Source organism: Exserohilum turcica, assembly GCF_000359705.1.
Source record: "Exserohilum turcica Et28A unplaced genomic scaffold SETTUscaffold_16, whole genome shotgun sequence".
NCBI classification, from domain to species: domain Eukaryota; kingdom Fungi; phylum Ascomycota; class Dothideomycetes; order Pleosporales; family Pleosporaceae; genus Exserohilum; species Exserohilum turcicum.
In genome coordinates, this window is record NW_007359981.1 from 995,249 (window position 1) to 1,014,449 (window position 19,201).

The following is a 19,201-nucleotide window of genomic DNA, read 5'->3' on the forward strand; positions in this document are numbered from 1 at the left end:
CTTATTCAACTCTTCAATCTGGAGAGCGGCGTCTCTCTTCTCCTGCGCAGTCTCAGGCCTCCAGACATGGCAAGGACCTTTGTAGTCGTACGTGAAGCAGCCCCAGAACATAAATTCAGAGTAGCCCTTCCACCGCTCTCGGATAACACTTTTGGTAAAGACTTCATCCAGGCGTCGCCACACACGATAGCCACCGCGACGGTGGTTGAGAACAACAGAAGTCTCATCTGACCAAATAACGTTCTTCCAATCTTCAAGTGTCCAATCTTTATAGGCAAGACACCACTCAAGTCTTTCCTGTCTCATCTTCGTCGTCAACCCAGGCTTCCTCGTCGGCTTCGTCTTGTTGTAACCGGCTGCTCGAAGGACTCTCCATACGGTGGACGACGAGACGTTGTAGCCGTGAACACTAAGATCACCAGCAATATCAGCGCAGCTCTTCTCTCTCCCATACCTATCGCGGCGTACGTTCTTAAGAGTAGCGTCGTGTATTTCTTCTTGTTTACGAGGGCGTCCTGCGCGCGGGGCATCTTCGAGGTACTGCGGAAGGATCTTAATTAGGCGTGCGTTAGGCTCAAAGCCTCGCTGGCAGGCTCTACCATAAATTGAGTCGATCGTACGCGGCGATATGCCTGTCATTTCTGCGATTTCGCGTGTAGATTTGCCACCAAAAGGTGACTTCAATGCAACAATAAAAGAGCGGGTCGATATATCCGTATTTAGAGCCATGGTAGATCAAAAACACTCAAAAAAATGAGTATACAAGCTATCGCCAGCTTCAAAAGATTGGTGTGGGCGCCAAGAATAGTCGGGCCGATAGGCTGGCGGCTTAGCGTGGCGCTAGCAAGAACTTTTGACAGTCACCTCCGTAATGTATAGTGTAATTAGGTGTGTGTGGTCGACGAGCTGGGAGCGGGTCCCTGGCTGATGAGGCTCTGCGATATCCACCGTTGCGGCAATGCACGTCTAGCCGCAGATTTCCAAGGCCGTGCTCGGTCGGGCCGGGCTGAAGCAGGTGTGGTAGCATATGAATATTGGGTTTTGGCGGGCTGGCGAACGAGTGGCGTGGATTGGGTGGCAGTGGCAGGGTGGGCTGGATGAGCCTTGTTCCGGTCAGCGGCGTGGCCGAGGGCGATGCAGAGGAGCAGCGCCCGCGGGTCACGTGACGGCCGGAAGCAGCCTAGTCGACGACACGCACCTGCAATGCCCTTGTGGAGGCGCTGATACTGGCACGCTCATCAGGACAGCGACAGCGCAGCATCAGCATGGCATCTGGGTGCGGGCTGGGCTGGCGTGATGCTGCTCCGGCAAGGTGCATGGCACTTCACCACGGCTTTGGGTGCTTCAGTGCTTGGTGCAGCTTGGCCGGAGCGGGTGCGGCAAGCCAGCCATGCAATCCCTACCTGATCCCGGAGGGTGCCTGGTCGCTTGCGGGCAGAGGGTGGATACGGCCATCGTGTGCATGTAGTACACGTACACCCACCTTGTATACTACATGCTAACATTCCGAGTACAGTCAGTAGATAGATAGATACATGCACACCTTCACATGCTCGCGATTCACCGCACCCGCCATGCCACCCGGCACACGTAAGCGGCTCTTGCAGGCTCTTGCAGGCCGCGTCGTATCTATTCGGGCAGTGCTGCTGCTACGTACTTATCGCACCGCCTGCCGCGGCCGTTGGCGACAAGTCATCGGAACACCTTCTTGGAGCCCCCCTCCCCCCCCCTTGCCAGCTAAAGGCGGGCCAAAATTGCTGCCAGACGCGCCCTGGATGGCTGGAAACACGCTAATCAGCGGCCATGCAATGATGCGAGCGGCCGCCGTCTCCACCCCGGGCCCCATGAGCTCATCAGGGTGCATCTCGCCGCACCCATCCCACGCCCTCGAGCCTGCTGTCTAAAGTAGTAGTGGCAGTAATATCATGTATATATCTATCGCACGCCAAACGCGCCGCCACCCGCTCTTGCCTCGCTTGCTGCTCCTGCTCTATTCTCACTCTCCTCCTCCTCCTGGCTGAACAGCCCTCGCAACCCCCCCTACCACCACCTCCTCCTCTCCCTCCCCCCTCCCTCCCTCTCTCCTCCTTCCTCTCCCTCCCACGCTCAGGCCCTCAGCCTCGCAGCCTTGCACGCCACTTTTCTCACCACATCCACCCCCCGTCGCCATTGCGACCGCATCCGGCTTTCCGCTCCCTCCGCCCGCACGCTTCATTATTACCTGCGTCAGCCCGCAATCACTCCCGCCTGATATATATTGGCCTCCGCCCTTAGCGCTGCTCGCGCCAGTCGAATGGTGGTTTTGCTCTTGACTTGATTTTCGAGAAAAAAAATAAGAAGAGTCCCACCTTACATCATGCCTCGCCCAAGCGTCGCCGTCTTCGGCAGGAACGCCGCGCCTACCCTGGAAATCAAGTAGGCTGCTGCACCACCGCACCACCGCACCCCCGCAATCTAACCATGGTCACAGGCCCGACTCGCCCTTTGTCGTCTTCTATGGAGAATCGTCAGAATCGCATGAGACGGAGCTCAAGGGCAAGCTGGTGCTCAACAACCCAGAGCCCATGTCTGTGAGGAGCCTGCGCATAACACTCACAGGCACACGCAAAGTTTCGTACGGTAGCACCCCTCCCGCGTGTTTTGCATGTGCGCCTACTGACGTCTCGCCCATGCAGATGGCACCTGACCAACACAGTAAGCCCGCAGCCCATTACGCAAAAGACAAACTTTCTCGTCGAAGAGCTCCACCTGTTCCCCGTCGACGTGGGCAGCAAGACAAAGGCCCACAAGATCAATGCCGGCTACCATGAGTGGGACTTCAAGTTCAAGATGCCCCCGAACCTGGACCAGAGCGTCGAGGGCCTGCCGACCAACTGGATCGTCTACAGCCTCAAGGCCACGGTGGATAGAGGGTACATGAGCAAGCAGCTCAGTGCTTCGACGCACATCCGCGTCATTCGCACCCTCGGGCGCGACATGCTCGAATCCATGCCCATGGAGCAGATCAACGAGGACATTTGGGCCAACAAGCTGGCCTACAAGATCACGGTCCCCCAGAAGAACTACATTGTCGGCACCCACATCACGGCCGACTTTGTCCTGATTCCCCTGCGCAAAGGCGTCGAGATCTCGACCATCAAGATGGAGCTGATTGAGTCGCGCCAACTATTTGCCGAATATGCCGGCCGGCGCATAAGCCATCAGCAGGACATGCAGGTCGCGGTGACGGAGGGCGACATGCCCGAGAACTCCGCGCGCATGGTCCCCGAGGGCACCGACGATGCCGACGCGCTCTTTGACGAATCGCACCGCTTTTCCATGACGCTCGACCTGCCCAAATCGCTCAAAAACTGCCGCCAGTCGGTCGACACGGAAAACATTCGCTTGAGCCACAAGCTGCGGCTATACATCAACCTCAAGAACCCCGAGGGGCACACGAGCCAGCTGCTCGTTAAGAACCACGTCCATCTCTTCATTTCGCCCAACCTGCCTCCAAACGAAGACCAGAGCGTCGTGGTGGACCAAAGCATCTTGAACCAGCAGGCGATACAGGACGAGGTCAACCAGAATGCGCCTCCTACGTATGGGCTGCACCAGCTGGACGAGCTCTACAACGACATTGACCCGTCTGGCTTCATGACGCCTGGCGGCCGACACAGCATGATGAACAGCGGCGCTAATACGCCATTCTTTGCTCAGAGCAGGCGTGGCTCGGCCGAGGATCTCACGTCGCTGGATGCCGCCATGCACCAGTCGGGCGGCGGTGCGTCTGCAGCCGCTCTGCAGCACCGCCTTGCAAACCTCAGCATGAACCACAGTGACCGCCCCACGCGTTGCCAGCCGTCTAGGCAAAACTCGTCGGGCGATAGTACCCCTGCCAACAGCGGCGAGCCTGCTTACTTTGACCTCCCTGCCTCCAACTACGACATGGACGCGCTGGCCAGGACCCCCAGCTACAACACGGCTGTGCGCACCCCTGCCGGTTCAAGGACCCCTGGTGGCATGGACATGCGTCTGCCCTCGTATGAGATTGCGACGTCGAGGCCCAGCTCTCCAAACCGAAGCCGAAGTAGCAGAGCGACGACCCCTAGTCCGGCTCGAAGCCTGGATACTCTAAACGAGGAGACGTACCGCAACACGCAAATGAACAGTAGGAAGCAGAGCCCCAGGACCAGTGACGATGGAAGGTAAAATACCCATTTTACTCGATCCTTTTTCTACGCGTTGTACGTGGCATGGCAGCCAGCGAAGACGCTTCTCAAAACGATACCCATCCCCACTCTTACCCACACGTGTTTTTGCTCCGACCCCTCATTTTCACATGAGTACATTATTTAATGTTCGGTTCGCATTAGCAGTCATATCGCCCTTACCCCGACACTGTCGTTTTCCTCGACTTCGTCCGACGAATCAATACAAGCACCACATACGCCTCCTGCGGTGTTGGTGTCGCGACCATTACCAACAGCTTGTCGAGGGCGTAGCTCTAGTTCTCGTCACTTGCTCGAAGTTCCACCACATCGAACACGACACCGATCGTCGTCTGCGTCGTCATCGTCGCCTTCTCTTCGCGAGGCCATTGATGAGTTGTCTGGGTTTAGAAAGGCGCTTCGACATGTGGGTTGATTGTATTATACGCTTCATTCTACTACGCTTCATTCTACCACACTTCATTTTTACGGGCATACGCACATGATGCTGCGTCGGACTTTAGATTTACGATTTCGTACTATTCATACTTGGTACTGGGATTAGGCTTGGCCTTTTCTTCTCCATGGGTCGTGAATGACCTCTTTTTTTCATTGTTATTAGAGTAGTTTTGTTTCATACGTAGGATACCCCCCCACACACACATAAATACGAAACCAAGAGATTTTGTTAAAGAGAAAAAAACGAGTATCTCCCCATGATCACCTTTTTTTTTCCCTGTGATTTGAAACAACGTCATTCTGCAGCGCGTCTTTGCATGTATGCATGTATGCATATGCCAGGGCTGAGTGATATTGTACGTACGTATTGCTCGTGTGATAATCATGTCTTACATACCCCACACACACACACACACACACACCGCACCACCCCCACATTTCACATGCCACTACACTACACTACACTACACTACACTACACTACACTACACTACACTACACTACACTACACTACACTACACTACACTACACTACACTACACTACACTACACTACACTACACTACACTACACTACACTACACTACACTACACTACACTACACCAGAGCAGACAAGTGCCAGTGCAAGGAAACAACCCAGAAACAACCCAGAATAAGTACCAAGGGCCAGGGATAAACGGCGTCGGAATCCAAAGGGACGCGGGATGACATGAAATTAAAGTGACGAGGGGAAGGGGAAAAGTGTTTTTCCCTTACTGTACATTTTTCACATTACTTACCACTCTTCCACCCCTTCCACCTCCCAGTCCCCACTCTTTCCTCCCCCTCCCCCACCGGCACAGTCACGGACACCGATACCGAATCTGAATAGGGAGGGCCAAGATCGACATAATACGCGTGTAGATATAGCCTTGATTCCAGAACGAGAGCAAGAAGAGTTCTAGACCTGCATTGCCAATTGCGAATCCTAGTTCCTATGTACTACTTGGTCGATTTATCGCACGAGGACAAGTATCCTCGTCACACCATCTAAGTACATATACATCCAGATGCATCAGTGTTAGCACGAATAGTCTTACTAGCACGAGGATTGTTACAGACTTATTTGTAATACACACTCACTAGGTCTAGGTCTAGATGTTAGGATGGGTGTAGGTGTATGCTATGCTATACTATACTCCATGCGCCCTTCCCACCAAGTGCATAAAAAGAAAAAAAATTAAAATAGACTAATTTTGTGCACCTCCTCACACGCTATGCACGTTCTCTTCTTTCCTCTGTGTTTCTTTCTTCTTCTTCTTCTTCTTCTTCTTCTTCTTCTTCTTCTTCTTCTTTATCTTGAATATTACCATTGTCAATTTCTGGTGCTTCCTGTGCTCATGTCCAACCAGACACATACTTATCCTTAATCTTAGCCTTGTCTTTGTCTCAGTCGTAGTCATACTCATACTCATACTCGTTATCTCAGTCATACTTCGCCAATCTTGACCTCATCATCATCATCATCGCCTCGGACCCAAATATCCCGACCCGACCCGAACCGAGCACCAACCGAGGCGACACGCGAGGCGACACGAGCAAAGTGCAGGGCTGAGCTGAGCTGAGCCGAGCCGAGGGAACAGTAAGGCTGGGGATGCGTGAGATAAGCAGAACAGGGCGGATTACATACAGTGATGGTGAGAGTAAGAGCAGGACAAGGTTTAGCCGAGACAAGCTAGGATACATAAGCAGAGACCGGGTTATGTGAGACGAGACGAGACGAGACGAGACGAGACGAGATGAGATGAGATGGGTTAAGGTAGGGTAGTAGTTAGTAGTGGTAGTGGTAGGACAGGCTATAGCCGAAGTGGAGGCCGATGTGGGGGTGAAGCCGAGTCCCTCCTTTTCCCTGTCACTGTCCCACTCCTACGTCATGTTTTCCATGTGCATGTTTCCCTTACTTATCCGATCTACATCCTTTCACCTAGCTACGTCAGTACGGATACTTTTCCATCATCTCCCTCCTTTCACATTTTTTCTTTTTCCTTTTTCCCTTTTTGCCTCTCCGCTTCTCCTTGTCCTTGCCATATCATATTTTATCCCGTCTTTTTCCGCCGCCGCCGCCGCCCCTCTTTTCTGCTTTTTTTCTTTTTGCTATTAGACTGGATGTTTACGAGACGAGACGAGACGAGGCGAGGATAAGAACAAGGACGTAAATCCAGACTTGACGTATATCTACATGAACGCAGATGTGGATGCAGATGCAGACGTGACTGGGATAATAGGATCAGCATTGATGCAGCCATGGATGTAAACGCCGGACGTGCTAGGCGCGCATGTAAACGCAGACGCAGATGTAAATGTAGATGTAGATGCAGAGACGGGTATACTTGTGGAGTTCACGATACATTCCATCCCATGCCATCCCAATCCACGCACATTCCTTGCACAAACGCAGACGTACATATCTTAACAGTCAGACTAGCCGGTGTCAGTTGGTTAGCCACCCACATGCCGACGTGCCCACTTATGCATTTCCACGCACCTGCATATTTGCATACTTGCCCGCTTCCCGGCCTGCCTGCATGGATGCATGGATGTACGCATGCATGCACCAAGTCGGATACAGACACGGATAGAACAAAACAGCTAGCTACGTACGTACATCTCACGCGATGGTCACGCCTGCACATGCATCTGTCTCTTTTTCTCCATCCCCCTTTCTTTCTCCACCACTCCACCAATCCATCCAGATGCAGATGCAGATGCAAGTGCAAATGAAAATGGACATGGATGTAAATAAAATCTCATGATGTGAACATCCATACATACATACCATAGCCTCACGACATGATACCGTGATACAATCCCATCCCATCCAACCCAATCCAATCCAGTCCAATCCAATCCAATCTAATAATCTCACGAGATGAAATGATACAAACAAGACTCTGCAAAACGACAACGGTAAAAGCGTCCAAAGTAAGTATGGGTAAGACTAAAGGGCATTATGGTATAATGTACGGCAACAGACATGCATTTTCTCCTGAGCCAACAAAAAAAAGAAAAGCATGTCGATAGTGTAAGTACATGTACACAAACAGCTAGTTTCTTTCCACGACTCTATTTCTTTTCTTTTCTCATCTACATCTAACACAACAACAACAACAGTAATCCATCACTGAGGATAATGCTCAAACAAAAACCCCGCCGCAAGCTCCACATTGCCGTCTGTAGCATTGAGCGCAGCGAGCGCCTCATGGCGCTGAAAGCCCAAGACGACTAGTTTCTGAATTTCGGCATCAGGCCACTGGGAATCGGCTTGGGGGAGTCTGGTCACCATGTTGCGGATCTGCTGGGCCGAGACGTTTTGCAGCGGGCGCTCCGTCTGCGGGGGGCGGGGAGCATCTTGGGAGCGCAGGATACGGCCTAGCGCCGCGACCCAGCCGGCCTGCACCGTGTTATCGGCAATGAGGTCGGGGAGCGAGGAAATGTGGACCACGTCGTGCTCGCAGTCGCCCGAGTTGAAGTATTCCCAGCCCATGACGCCGCCAAAGCCTTTGCCCATGTTTTTGTATTTTTCGCGCAGCCGCGCACAGTTCTCCGTCAGCTTGGCAAGCGGAATGTGGCCGGCGCCGTTGCCCGGGTTCGTCACCACGCCCATGACGACCTTCTCGGGCTTCCAGCCGGCGGCGATGATGGCATCGTACCACATGGTGCTGCCGGCGTCTCCCCATCCACAGTAAAACTGCGTGTTGTACCAGGCAATCTCCTTGCCGTAGACGCCGCACTCTAGCTCCGGGTAGCTGAAACCGCTTAGGTGCGGTAGGGTGGGGTGAAGCGGATTGGGGCTGGGGCCCGAGGCCAGCATGGGTCGGGGCGGACGCAGGTGGGCGGGGATATTCGGGTCTGGGATGAGGGCCGTGGCGACGGGCGCGAGCGTGATGAGGAAGTCAGGGCCAAAGTCGGCGCGCAGCCGCGAGATGAGGCGGGTGACGGTCAAGAGGGCCACTTCTTCCTCGACGTCGAGATCGAGGCCCGACAGCTTGTACGTCGAGACGATGGCGTGAAGCGGCGTGTAGTATGCTTCAAACTGGGCTCGTTAGCGCCTGTACTGTGTGTGCTATTCCATACACAAAGCAAGTGTGAAGCCAGAATCGCCGTACGCTCTCGTCGTCTCCGCTCAGTCTCTCATAGCTCCCCTTTGCAGCCCCGCCCAGCATGCCCAGCACCTTGACGCCGCTGCCCTGCAGCCAGTTGACCTCGCCCCAGAGCTGCTCGAAGCGCTTGTCGGCTGGGGGGTGGTCGTTGAGGGTAATGTTCCCCGGCCCGTCGTTGAGGTGGATGGCGGCGACAATCACATGCGTGATGCCTGTGTTGTTGGTCAGCAGCGGAAGCAGCGAATGGTAGTTGCCTTGGGCATCGTGGATGGTCTGGTGGTACACTATCAGACGAGGGCCCGTTGCCAGGGGAAGCAGTTTGGGTGCTGACGAAGCCATGATCCAGGACACACTGCAAGTCGTCTCGTCTCCAGAGGGACCTGACGTGGATGCACGCCCGCCCTCAGCACGCTGCGTGGGGCACAAGTGGGGCTGACACGCTACGTCATGCAGTAGCGTCCCGGCACGCCAATGCAGGGACGCGGAGGGACACGGAGGGACACAAAGGGACACACACACACACACTATCCACACACGCTGCACGGCGGTATTGGATGCATATCTTCGTAACCTATCCCACCAAAACGCCGCCTGCTGTCCGATCAGGTACAGCCTAGCCCTCGTATCCAGAACAAAGCGGGAATCTCATCTAGACACCATTTTCTCGTGTGCTCTGCAACAATTGTGCAGCCACCAAATTGCATCACAGTCGTAGCATCCTCCAGGGACCGCTAGTGGTACCCGTTGGTGTAGTCGTTGCCGTTCATTCCGTTAAAGTACGGGTGCACCACCGTCTGTTTCGCCGAGATGCGGCCGGCAGGGTCGTATACAAGCAGCGCGTCCAGCAGGTCGAGGCCGACCTCGTCCAGGTTGGTGACAATATTGGCAATGTCTGTCCTGCCCCATTTGGGGAACGAGGGCTTGAAGTCGGGGAACGAAGTCACGCCAGGCCAGTCCTGCTCGTTGGGTGTACCGAGGATACTATGCTTGTCAGTACTGCACATGACATGCCCGACAGGCTGCTCACCGGAAGATTTTGAAGATCTCGTCAATCTCCGAGTCGCCAGGGAAGAGAGGCTTGCGCGTGCACATCTCAGCGAAGATACACCCAACCGACCACATGTCGACACCAGTCGAGTATTGGCGGCCACCAAGCAGAATCTCGGGAGCGCGGTACCACAGCGTAACAACCTGTTTCTTGTCAGAGAGCGAGCCTGCGTGTATATTTTGAGCGCCATACCTCGTGGGTATATGTTCGCAGCGGCACACCAAACGCGCGGGCCAGACCAAAATCCGCCAGTTTGAGATTGCAATCCTTGTTGATGAGGAGATTCTGGGGCTTGAGATCGCGGTGCAGCACGCGGTGAGCATGGCAGTACCGCACACCCTGGCACAGCTGCATCATGAACTTTTTGACCATCTTGTCGTCCATGCTCAGCGGCTGTCCCGCCAGGCCCGATCCCTCGGGCAGCGCCTTGCCCCGCCCGCCCATGCTGACCGGCAGCGCCTCCATGTACTTCTTGAGGTCGAGGTCGAGAAACTCAAACACCAGGTACAGCTTGTGGCCGTCGGCGTGCACAATGTTGAGCAGACGCACAATGTTGGGGTCGTTCATTTCCTTGAGCAGCGAAATCTCGCGAATAGCCGTCGACGGCACGCCTTCATCTTCGGCCTCGAGGCGGATCTTCTTGAGCGCGACAATGCGTTGGTCCTTGGTCGTGAGGTCTCGCGCCTTGTACACAACACCGTACGTTCCTAGGGGCGGCGAGCGTCAGTCTCGCCAAAACAAAAACATTGCAGCAGCTCCTTTACCTTCTCCGACCTTTTCCAGCTTCTGGTAGTTCTCCATGGTAGCCGGCAGCCGACTGCGCGTGCTTCCAACGACAGGCGGTCAAGCGTGCTAAGCCGCGTCCAGGCCGGGTGGCAGTGTCGCAACGAGCGGGGGGAGATGGAGTCGAGCGGGTATCAAAGAGCGGCGAGGGACGGCGCAGCAGCCGTGTCGAGCGAGGCTCACGTGTTTCCTGTGGTTAGTAGTCGAGAAAAGGAGAGAGAGGAGGCAGGGGGTGTTGTGCCGCTGCAGGAGTCGGAAAGCGGAAGAGAGAGAGAGAGAAAGAGAGAGCGTGTGTTCTATGTCTGTGTTGTGCATGGGGAAATTCCAGAGGGTAAACACCTCGCCGCTTTGGGCAACGCGCCGTTATCAGCCGCAAACGCGACTCCAGGCAACGCAACCCTTGCTCCACAATATACTTGTCGCCTTTTCAACTTACACCGTTTCACCCACCACTCTTGGCTCGCCTGGCTGGCTTCCCAGAAGTTGCTGAGCAGCATGCATCACCAGCTCGATCCGCACGAGCGCCCGCCAGACGGCATTCGCGCCGTGTACAAAAAGTACCAAAAGATGAAGCGGCACGAGCTCGACCAAGACGACGACATGATCGATGTACCGCTCGACAAGGATTCACCCGCCGCAGTCGACCGCAAACTGCGTCTTGTGCAGGAATACGCCGCCATCGACCTGACCGCTACTTTCCGCGCTTTTGGCGGCCAAGCCGCACCCACGACCGTCTCGTCACGCGTGGTGGCCGTGTACGAGCACACAGACATGCCCGGTACTTGAAGCCAAAAAAAATCAAATCAAATAAAATAGCCGTTGCCCAGCAGCATAGCCTGACCAAAGAAACCGGGAATTAGGTCTACACATAGTCCCCCATCTGCTGCCTGTGCAAACTCAGTCTCTACTCCTCTCCCGACTGCTGCACCGCGACGTGTCTTGCCCCCGTCACCTGACCAATATCCACACGCACTATGCTCTTGCGTATCCCCCAGACCACGCCTCTTTCTTCTCCCTGTCCCCCTCGGCCTCTACGCCCGTTGCCACGCCGCTGGACGCTGCAGTCCACAAGCCGCTGTCGGTCGCGCAGCTGCTGACCAAGAAGCTGCGCTGGACCACGCTGGGCGGCCAGTACGACTGGACCGCCAAACGCTATCCCGAGGCCGCCCCGCCCCCGTTTCCAGGCGATATCAAACATCTGCTGGAATCGCTTTTCCCCAGTACAAGGGCTGAAGCGGCAATTGTCAATTTGTACTCTCCCGGCGACACGCTGAGCGTGCATCGCGATGTGGCCGAGACGAGCTCCACGGGCCTTGTAAGCGTGAGTCTGGGCTGCGACGCCATCTTCGTAATTGGAAACGTGAGCAGCGACGGAGAAGGCGGAAGTGGACAAGTACGGGAAAAGGTGGTGACGCTGAGACTGAGATCCGGCAGTGCCGTGTATATGAGCGGCTCGTCGCGGTTCGCATGGCACGGCGTGCCGCAGATAGTGGCGGGCACGTGTCCCGAGTATCTCAAGGCATGGCCTGGCACTCTGCAGGGAGAAGAACAGGAAGAACAGGAACAAGAAGAAAAAGAGAGGGATGAGAATACAGGATATCAAGAATGGAGCGGGTGGATGGCCAACAAGAGAGTCAACCTCAACGTGCGTCAAATGTGGGATTGATCAAGACGAGATGAGATGGGACATAGATTGGCTACGTAAAAAAGACATCAACATTATTAGGTGGGGGGGTATAGTAAGACCAAGCGCAAAGCAAAGAGGTTATGGCATGTGTATACGCAATCCAAGCCAGACATACCAACAAAGCAATTTTTCATCCCTTCATGTTGCACTATCTGGCACTGGCAGGCACAGCGCTTCCAGGCTGAGTGGTGTTTGTTCCCGTCTTTTCCAGGCCCTGTGTCTGCAGCGGAGAAGGCTGCTTCTCGCTGACGGGGGTAATGGGGCTGGTGGGCACACTCGAGTCAGGAGCGTCGGTGGTGACGCTGCCGGCGGCCTGGCGGAGCACGTCCCACCATTGCTGGGCAGCCTGGGGCGTGTGCGCTTTAAAGTTGATTTCGTGGTTCATGGAAAAGGCGCCGCCAATCTTGCCCTTGGACGTGTCTTTGCCCTTGATGTTGAACTTGTTGCCGTTGACGGCACCGATGGTGCAGTCGGGGAGGTAGAGAGACAGTTCGGGGGTTGGGTCCTTAGCAAAATCATCGTCTGTCTTGAACTCGTGGAGGAACTTGGATGGCGTGACGACATAGTAGTTTGTGTCGTACGAGCGCATAATCTTGCCCCTTTTCTCGAGTGAGCCAGAAATCAGCGGCTGCGTCGAGCGGTGGTGCTGGTTGGGGAAGCTGATGTCGGCAAGGGTTCGTGCCGGGGCCGAGGGGTCGATGAGGATGGTGTTGTTGCGCTGGATGAAGCCGTTCCATTCAAAGTCGAGCGGGGTGCGCTGACAAGTGCCCACCATGTCGCCGTACGACGCCTTTGTGTGCTCGGCCTGCGTGGTCATGACCTGCAGGAACTGCGTCATGCCGTGCTGGATTTCCTGGATAATGTGCGCCTCAAACTGGGCAAACGAGTTTTGCACGGCAATCAGATCCTGGCGATTGTTGTTTTCCTCCTGGACCTGCTTGTTGAGGCGGTGGTTGACTCCGCGGCGGATGATGTAGGGGTCGTCGGTGGCCTTCATCTGGGCGCTGCCGTGCGAATCGAATGCGGCGGCGTACTGGCCGAGCATCTCAATGTGCTTCTGCGTCTGCTGGCGGGCCTTGTCGACGGCCTTGCTGCCCTTGCCGGCGCCTTTTGTGAGCTCCTTGCTCTTGTTCTTGATTTCCGTGTGCAGGCGCTCGAAAATGGGAAGAATGACGCTTTTCAGTTGCTTGGCCGTCTCGTAGTGCTGGTTGGACATGCCCTGGTGGTGTTAGTCAAGCCGTCGTTGTCTCCAGCTGAGATGGCGTACCTGGGTGTTTGAGCGGATATTCTCAAACATGCCTGCAATGCCCCCGAGGGACTGGTCAAAGTGGTGGCCCTCCTTCAATGGGTCCTTGACGGTCTGCGTTGTGTGAGTATGTATGCACATGTGGGAAAGGGGCTGTACGTGCCTTCAAGACGCGCTCGTACTCCTTGCCATGTGCCGAGTTTGTCTTCTCCGTGGCGGTGATGTAGTCTTCGAGGTAGCCGACGGCGTGTTTCCAGGCCTGCAGCCTCTCTGCGAAGAGCTTGGTGACCTGTGCAGTTCAGCGACAATGCCCTTGTTGGTGGCTTCAGCACCGCTTACCTCTGAGGTGTCCTCCCCTGGAACGACCTCGTCGTCACCGGATCGCATGGTGGGGGAGCGCATGGGCAGCTCGCTGGTGGCAGAGGCAGGCGCCGACATTGTGGGTGTATAGGGATGCGGGTTGGAAGCGTCAATTGCGGATATGCAGTGTAAAGGTGGTGGTGCAAAGCAATGGGCTATCGAGGAGCTGGAGGCAGCTCTAGCTTGATTCGGACCGGCTGGGTGGGGAGAGGGACGGGATGGGAAATACGAAGAGCCAGGGTGGTGGATAACAGTGGATCACATGCAAGATGCGAGTCTTGGGGGGTGTCTTGGGGGGTGTCTTGGGAGAAGATTCAGGGTCCAGACGGCGGGGTTAGGCCTTGATTTAACCTCTGCGCGCTCCAGACAACATGGACAGCTAGCCCACCACTGAACAAGTCTACATGACGTCAATGCGCCCCAGATCTGCGCCAGGAGGGCCCGTCGGATCGCTGCGCCCCCAGTGTCAGCCCGGCCAGATCGTGAGATGCGTCTTGTTGCTTATCTTGATGGTGGTGGAAGCAGAAGCCAAATCTTCGAGGGCGCATTGCGTGGGTGCGCCATGCTGCTGGGCGCCCCGCCATTCCGCCTACGCCTGCACCATGATGCTGAAGAGACTTGACAACTTCAACATGCCAATCCTACTCAGCACACATGGTTTGGCGAGTCATGAATACCAAAGTCCAGTCAACCTGGAACCCCCCCAAACCATATCCATATACGTCTACGGGCCTAGATTTGTCAATTCACCCAAGCCCAATGACGCACAACCATGACTTCAGTGGCACAGGAGAGCAATTCCACATGACTGTCCGGGCGCTACTATTCGCAACTAAAGACGATGCGCCATGGATACGCTGTTCCTTTTGCGATCGCCCAAGACCCCCTTGCGCCAGCCGGGCCTATGGCGGCATTTGCCTCTTGATTCGCACAGAACGATGCTACCTCAGGCGGCCCTGCAGCAAAGGTAGCATAGATTGTCGCGGCCATGTGGTTCGCATCCTCCCAACGGCCCACAGTAGAAGCTGGAAGCGCGCCGCCAGATTTAGCGCACGAGCCTTCATCTTCAAATCCCCATCTCCAAGCCAAGCATCGCGGCACTTTTCACACCTGTCCAATTTATTTTTAGCTGCGCCTCCTTTCAAGCTTTATTTATCCTCGACACCGGTTTACGCTGTATGAGCTTGAGAGTGCAAAAGTAAAGTGTGTATGAGCTTTGCCCCAGCTTCGTCGCAAAGCCCACCCCATCGCTCGTCGGCGCACCGCACATGCCACCGCCCATTGAATCTATCTGAATCAATGCCGTCATACTTGACTCTAGCATGCGCATCCAAGTTACAGAAGCCCGCTCTTAGTCCTGATACGGAAATGCTACAAGACAGTGCATGCCATGCACCAGAAGCAAGATGCTCAAGGCCTTTCGCCCACAAGGCTGATCAGGAGACTTCACCATGCAAATATAATATTCTGTTCTCATCGTAGCGTACCAAGAACATGCGCAACAATGCACTCATTGGTGCGCATCGCGACCTCACGTGGCCAACCACAACGAGGGGTGCAAAATCCTTATCGATAACGCCTCCAAAAGTTGTGCCATTGTGACGCAAATCCGCGCTCCGACTTTCTTCGCAACAACCGTTTCAAAATGACTTCAATATTCGGCCCTATCGCTGGTGAGTACACAGACAATTACCACGCCCCATTTTCCATTCTAACGCCCCGCCCCCCCAGAGGAACACCAGGACAAATTTGATCTCGGAATTTGGCACGCGCTGTTCAACTGGGCCAACCTCACCGTCGCCGTACAAAACCAATGGGGAGGCCCCGACTCTTCGGATAAGCGCGACTGGCTTGCAGGCCAGATTTCAGAGCGCTTTGCTGCAGAGCCTCTGACAGACGCCGAGGATGTGGAAGTCATGCTTCTGCAGGTCCTCGAGGATGAGTTCGGCGTACGGTTAGAAGACGAGACCGAAGTGGCTGTCGCACGCGAGATCATGACAATACGCAAGGAGCTTGGCGAGGGCAACACTGCAACGGTAGACGCACTCCAGAAGAAGTGGCTAGAGAGGAACGGCAAAGAAATCTCGACTGGCAGCGTCAATATCAACGAGACCAATCAAGAGGGCGAATGGGACAGCGTGGATGAGGAGAGCGACGACGACGACGGCGACACGGACATGACAGATGCGCCTGCGCTTGTGCCTGCGAAGCCCAAGCAAAAGCCCGAGCCCGAGGTGGACGAGGACGGCTTCACGACGGTCGTGGGAAAGAAGAAGAGGTGAAGCGAGGCAGCGCGAGGGTGGACTGTGAACATGCCAAGCCGCGAGCATCATACATGGCAGAGGCGCTGGCTAAGTAGCGAAGACGTGGGTGGGAGCATTGTCCAGGGCAGATGGGCGCAATGGGCCTGAAGCCGCGCGCCGTGCCACGATGCGGCTTCGACCCGCCCTGCTGGAGGACAAGGCGATAAACTTTCAAAATGATAATCGAATCTAAGTGTAATATCAGCTTTCTCCAAATCTTTGGCAATGGCATCCGTCTTCTTGTCCACGTCAAACGAGCTCTGCCAATTCTCCCACTCTGGGCTAGCGGGGTCTTTGAGGAAAGAGTCGAGGGTCGAGTGGATGACGTGGAGTTGGGCGTCGAAGCGCGTAGCATGGACGACCTTTTTACCGCTGCTATCTTTGGACTCGAAGAGAACATCGCCATTCTTGGCAGCTTCCGAGCCCGACTCGGGCGGGGCAATGGTGACGGCATCGCGGAGGAAGTTGCGGATGTTTGTACCAAACTTGAGCAGCGCTTCATCTGCAGCGTCTTCGGCCTTTTCCACGTCCTTGAGGCGCTTGGCGGCTTCGGAGCGGAAGCGCGACAGCATGCCCTCTGCCTCTTTGACGATATCCGCAGCCAGAGACTCGGGACGGTCTGGGTGTGCCTCTATGTCTTCCTTGGGCTTCTCGGCGGGAGCGTCTTGGTCGGAAGGGGCGGACTTGGAGGCCGACGCCTCGGCGGGCTGAAGGGAAATCTTTCGGGCATGGCTGATGATGTTGGAGACACTCGCTGTGGCGTTCTTGGTCAAGGGCGCATATTGCTTGCTCGCATTATCGTAGTACTGCTCGCCCTGTGGCGCCCGCTGTTAGCACCCCGTCGCTCAGACACGCCATGTGCGGCCTCACCTGCTTCTTCACGCTGCCCAAGAAGCCTCCCAGCCTGGCGGCCCAGGGACTGCTGGAAATGGCCTTGTATGCATCTTGGAACTCGGTGTTGAAGTTGGCGGCCGTCTCCTGGTGGGTGCTGTCTCCGGCGCCCGACTGCTTGGTGGGGTAGCTCTCCTCCTGGATGTGATCGTAGGCGGAATCCATAGCTACGAGCGTCCAGAAGGGGGGCGGGGAAGATTCAGGCAGCGGGGGGTTAAGGTTGTGCGTGGTCGCGAGACAAGGCGGTCGGCGTGCATCAAGGCATCAAGGGCTCAGTGCAGCGCGGGCGGGGGGGGGGGCCATGCATGACTAGCGGTTATGTAGGTACGAGGTCAGGTACGCGGCCACGCATCCAGGTCATGTGATTGATGACCGCCATGAGAAGACGGCACAGCGCACGAGGAGCTGAGGAGCGCCATGGAAAAGTGCGTGCCTGAAAAGGTCGAGTACAAGACCTTTTGGTGCAGGTACTACTTCCTGCGTCACGTCATTGAGAGCGAAGAGCAGCGGAGAAGGGAGATGCTCAAAGGTATGGTTGATATTGGGGTTGAAGAACACAGGCTAACACTGCTCAGCATCTACGCCAGCCGCCGACGAGGAAGTCGCATGGGACGAAGACTCCGAGGAAGAAGAGTCAGACGAGGAAGAAGACGAAGAAGACGAGGAATCAGAAGACGATTCTGAAGAAGAATCCGACGAAGATTCGGACGACAACGCCACCGTCGCCGCAAAACCCACACAGACGACCCCGAAACCCACCGGCTCTGCAACCCCCAACAAGCCCGCCGCCGCCGCCGCTCCTTCTTCCTCCAAAGACCTCGCTGCATCCGTCAAAACGCTCAAGCCTACCGATGAAGCAAAGGCCCAAGCAGCTCAGCCCCGCCGCTCAAACGACGAAAAGAGCGTTGCCGATAGTGACGCTAGTTATGATCTCGTCAGCGGAGCCACGAGCCGTGCGCCAGGCAGCCCTGAAAACGACAAGAAGAAGGCGGCTACCGAGGAGAGTGATGAGGAGGACTGGGAGTGAAAACAAGTATTCATTCACGCGTTTACGACGTGTATAACCACAAGTCGTCAAATCGAAGTCGGGACTTGGAACTGGGTGGGGAGGCGTTTATTGGCGTTTGATAATCAAAGTGACTACTACTACTACTTCTACGGTCCTTTATCTCTTTTCTCTCTCTCTCTCTCTCTTTTTTCGACTGCTTTTTTTTGGTGGGGGAGCATGTGCATGAGTCTGAACTATTTTATTTTTTTTTCTCTTTCAACCTTTGTGTGTCTCACGTACTTGCATAACTAGCCCCACCACAAAGTGCGCGCGACCACAAAGTGCGCGCGCGGCCTCACCAAAACTATCTTAAAAACGAGGCTATAGAGCCACACCAAAAGGTTACTATCGCGAAATATTTTAGAGGTGAGGTTGTTAGGCCTTAATATATATATAGCTATAGAAATCGAGTTGGAGTTCTAATCGCGCGGCCGCGACGCGAGGTTGGAGGTGGTGATCCTCCTGCGCCTCCCTCAGGCTTCTTACTACCGTGAGGCCTCGCGATAGGCCTCTTTTTTCGAGTAGCCTTTGTAGGAGCCTTGAGGCTGCTCCTCTTACTCCTTTAAGTAGTTTTAATAGCTTTTTAAAGTCGTTTTGCAGCCTTGCAGGCTGCGATCCTTGAGGCCTTTTCAGTAGCTTTCTCTTTCCTCTCCTTCTGCCTCGCTATCCTCACTGCAAGTCTATCTTGACGCCTCTGCTCCTTCTCCCTCGCCTTCGCCTGCTTTGTCTCCTCGCGTTGCCTTATTGTATTAGCTTTTTAGAGCTGCTGCTGCTCCTGCTCCTCCTTCTAGAGTTGCAGGCGATCGCGCGCCTCCTTCACCTTCCTTGGAGACTAAAATACAGCTCTACTGTGATAGTCCTTGGCTTCTTGCAGAGGCAGAGGCTTACCTTGTTTCCTGCGCGTCCTCTTATTAATTAGAGCCTCTCTTAGTTTCCTTATCTCCTCCTTAAGAAGACTATTTTAAATAGAACTTAAGTGAAGGATCTCAACCACCAACTTCGAATTTTCTGGAAACCGCTAGGAAAGCACGCTATCTAGGAGAACCGACC

General features: G+C 55.1%; 10 protein-coding genes across 10 annotated transcripts in view; 4 read left to right on the plus strand and 6 right to left on the minus strand.

The window, feature by feature from the left end:
• Positions 1 to 729, minus strand: part of SETTUDRAFT_107858 (uncharacterized protein) — a gene marked incomplete at both ends in the record, with an annotated part of 2,139 nt that extends 1,410 nt beyond the window's left edge. The window contains one exon of the mRNA XM_008026142.1: positions 507 to 729. Within this exon, the coding sequence (XP_008024333.1) occupies positions 507 to 729 (223 nt within the window). The remainder of the gene's footprint in view (positions 1 to 506) is intronic.
• A 1,627-nt stretch (positions 730 to 2,356) lies between these two features.
• Positions 2,357 to 4,191, plus strand: SETTUDRAFT_108165 (uncharacterized protein; the record flags this gene model as incomplete). Its single annotated transcript, XM_008026143.1, has 3 exons — positions 2,357 to 2,415; positions 2,471 to 2,614; positions 2,676 to 4,191. The coding sequence occupies 3 exons, from the start codon at positions 2,357 to 2,359 to the stop codon at positions 4,189 to 4,191; spliced, it is 1,719 nt and encodes a 572-aa protein (XP_008024334.1).
• Positions 4,192 to 5,953: 1,762 nt separating this feature from the next.
• On the minus strand, positions 5,954 to 6,565 carry SETTUDRAFT_168679 (uncharacterized protein; the record flags this gene model as incomplete). Its single annotated transcript, XM_008026144.1, has 1 exon — positions 5,954 to 6,565. A coding segment is annotated over exon 1 (257 nt), but the record flags the coding sequence as incomplete, so codon positions are not given.
• A 17-nt stretch (positions 6,566 to 6,582) lies between these two features.
• SETTUDRAFT_168680 (uncharacterized protein) lies at positions 6,583 to 7,040 on the minus strand (the record flags this gene model as incomplete). The annotated part of the gene is made up of 1 exon (XM_008026145.1): positions 6,583 to 7,040. One exon carries the CDS (start codon positions 7,038 to 7,040, stop codon positions 6,861 to 6,863), a length of 180 nt encoding a protein of 59 aa, XP_008024336.1. The 3' UTR covers positions 6,583 to 6,860.
• Positions 7,041 to 7,694: 654 nt separating this feature from the next.
• On the minus strand, positions 7,695 to 10,879 carry SETTUDRAFT_47026 (glycoside hydrolase family 18 protein). The gene is made up of 6 exons (XM_008025946.1): positions 10,598 to 10,879; positions 10,026 to 10,540; positions 9,813 to 9,976; positions 9,527 to 9,766; positions 8,792 to 9,137; positions 7,695 to 8,718 (listed from the first exon to the last, which is right to left on the minus strand). The coding sequence occupies exons 1-6, from the start codon at positions 10,632 to 10,634 to the stop codon at positions 7,804 to 7,806; spliced, it is 2,217 nt and encodes a 738-aa protein (XP_008024137.1). The 5' UTR covers positions 10,635 to 10,879; the 3' UTR covers positions 7,695 to 7,803.
• A 232-nt stretch (positions 10,880 to 11,111) lies between these two features.
• SETTUDRAFT_107807 (uncharacterized protein) lies at positions 11,112 to 12,282 on the plus strand (the record flags this gene model as incomplete). Its single annotated transcript, XM_008026146.1, has 2 exons — positions 11,112 to 11,394; positions 11,477 to 12,282. 2 exons carry the CDS (start codon positions 11,112 to 11,114, stop codon positions 12,280 to 12,282), a joined length of 1,089 nt encoding a protein of 362 aa, XP_008024337.1.
• Positions 12,283 to 12,299: 17 nt separating this feature from the next.
• SETTUDRAFT_168684 (uncharacterized protein) lies at positions 12,300 to 14,156 on the minus strand. The gene is made up of 4 exons (XM_008026147.1): positions 13,889 to 14,156; positions 13,713 to 13,838; positions 13,571 to 13,663; positions 12,300 to 13,522 (listed from the first exon to the last, which is right to left on the minus strand). The coding sequence occupies exons 1-4, from the start codon at positions 13,985 to 13,987 to the stop codon at positions 12,452 to 12,454; spliced, it is 1,389 nt and encodes a 462-aa protein (XP_008024338.1). The 5' UTR covers positions 13,988 to 14,156; the 3' UTR covers positions 12,300 to 12,451.
• Positions 14,157 to 15,554: 1,398 nt separating this feature from the next.
• Positions 15,555 to 16,191, plus strand: SETTUDRAFT_108377 (uncharacterized protein; the record flags this gene model as incomplete). Its single annotated transcript, XM_008026148.1, has 2 exons — positions 15,555 to 15,582; positions 15,641 to 16,191. 2 exons carry the CDS (start codon positions 15,555 to 15,557, stop codon positions 16,189 to 16,191), a joined length of 579 nt encoding a protein of 192 aa, XP_008024339.1.
• A 47-nt stretch (positions 16,192 to 16,238) lies between these two features.
• Positions 16,239 to 17,268, minus strand: SETTUDRAFT_107756 (uncharacterized protein; the record flags this gene model as incomplete). The annotated part of the gene is made up of 2 exons (XM_008026149.1): positions 16,239 to 17,027; positions 17,083 to 17,268. The coding sequence occupies 2 exons, from the start codon at positions 17,266 to 17,268 to the stop codon at positions 16,239 to 16,241; spliced, it is 975 nt and encodes a 324-aa protein (XP_008024340.1).
• A 252-nt stretch (positions 17,269 to 17,520) lies between these two features.
• SETTUDRAFT_27781 (uncharacterized protein) lies at positions 17,521 to 18,130 on the plus strand (the record flags this gene model as incomplete). The annotated part of the gene is made up of 2 exons (XM_008025882.1): positions 17,521 to 17,632; positions 17,679 to 18,130. 2 exons carry the CDS (start codon positions 17,521 to 17,523, stop codon positions 18,128 to 18,130), a joined length of 564 nt encoding a protein of 187 aa, XP_008024073.1.
• Positions 18,131 to 19,201: the final 1,071 nt, after the last annotated feature.

What these genes read in the sequence shown, in the direction of transcription:
- SETTUDRAFT_47026 (XM_008025946.1), bottom strand. Translation starts at nt 10,634, where the DNA reads ATGGAGAACTACCAGAAGCTGGAAAAGGTCGGAGAAG. An exon ending in GAGATCTTCAAAATCTTCCG is followed by an intron (nt 9,767 to 9,812) that starts GTGAGCAGCCTG and finishes TGACAAGCATAG; the next exon opens with TATCCTCGGTACACCCAACG. An exon ending in TGAGCGGAGACGACGAGAGC is followed by an intron (nt 8,719 to 8,791) that starts GTACGGCGATTC and finishes TAACGAGCCCAG; the next exon opens with TTTGAAGCATACTACACGCC.
- SETTUDRAFT_168684 (XM_008026147.1), bottom strand. Translation starts at nt 13,987, where the DNA reads ATGTCGGCGCCTGCCTCTGCCACCAGCGAGCTGCCCATGCGCTCCCCC. An exon ending in AGTACGAGCGCGTCTTGAAG is followed by an intron (nt 13,664 to 13,712) that starts GCACGTACAGCC and finishes CACACAACGCAG; the next exon opens with ACCGTCAAGGACCCATTGAA. An exon ending in ATATCCGCTCAAACACCCAG is followed by an intron (nt 13,523 to 13,570) that starts GTACGCCATCTC and finishes TAACACCACCAG; the next exon opens with GGCATGTCCAACCAGCACTA.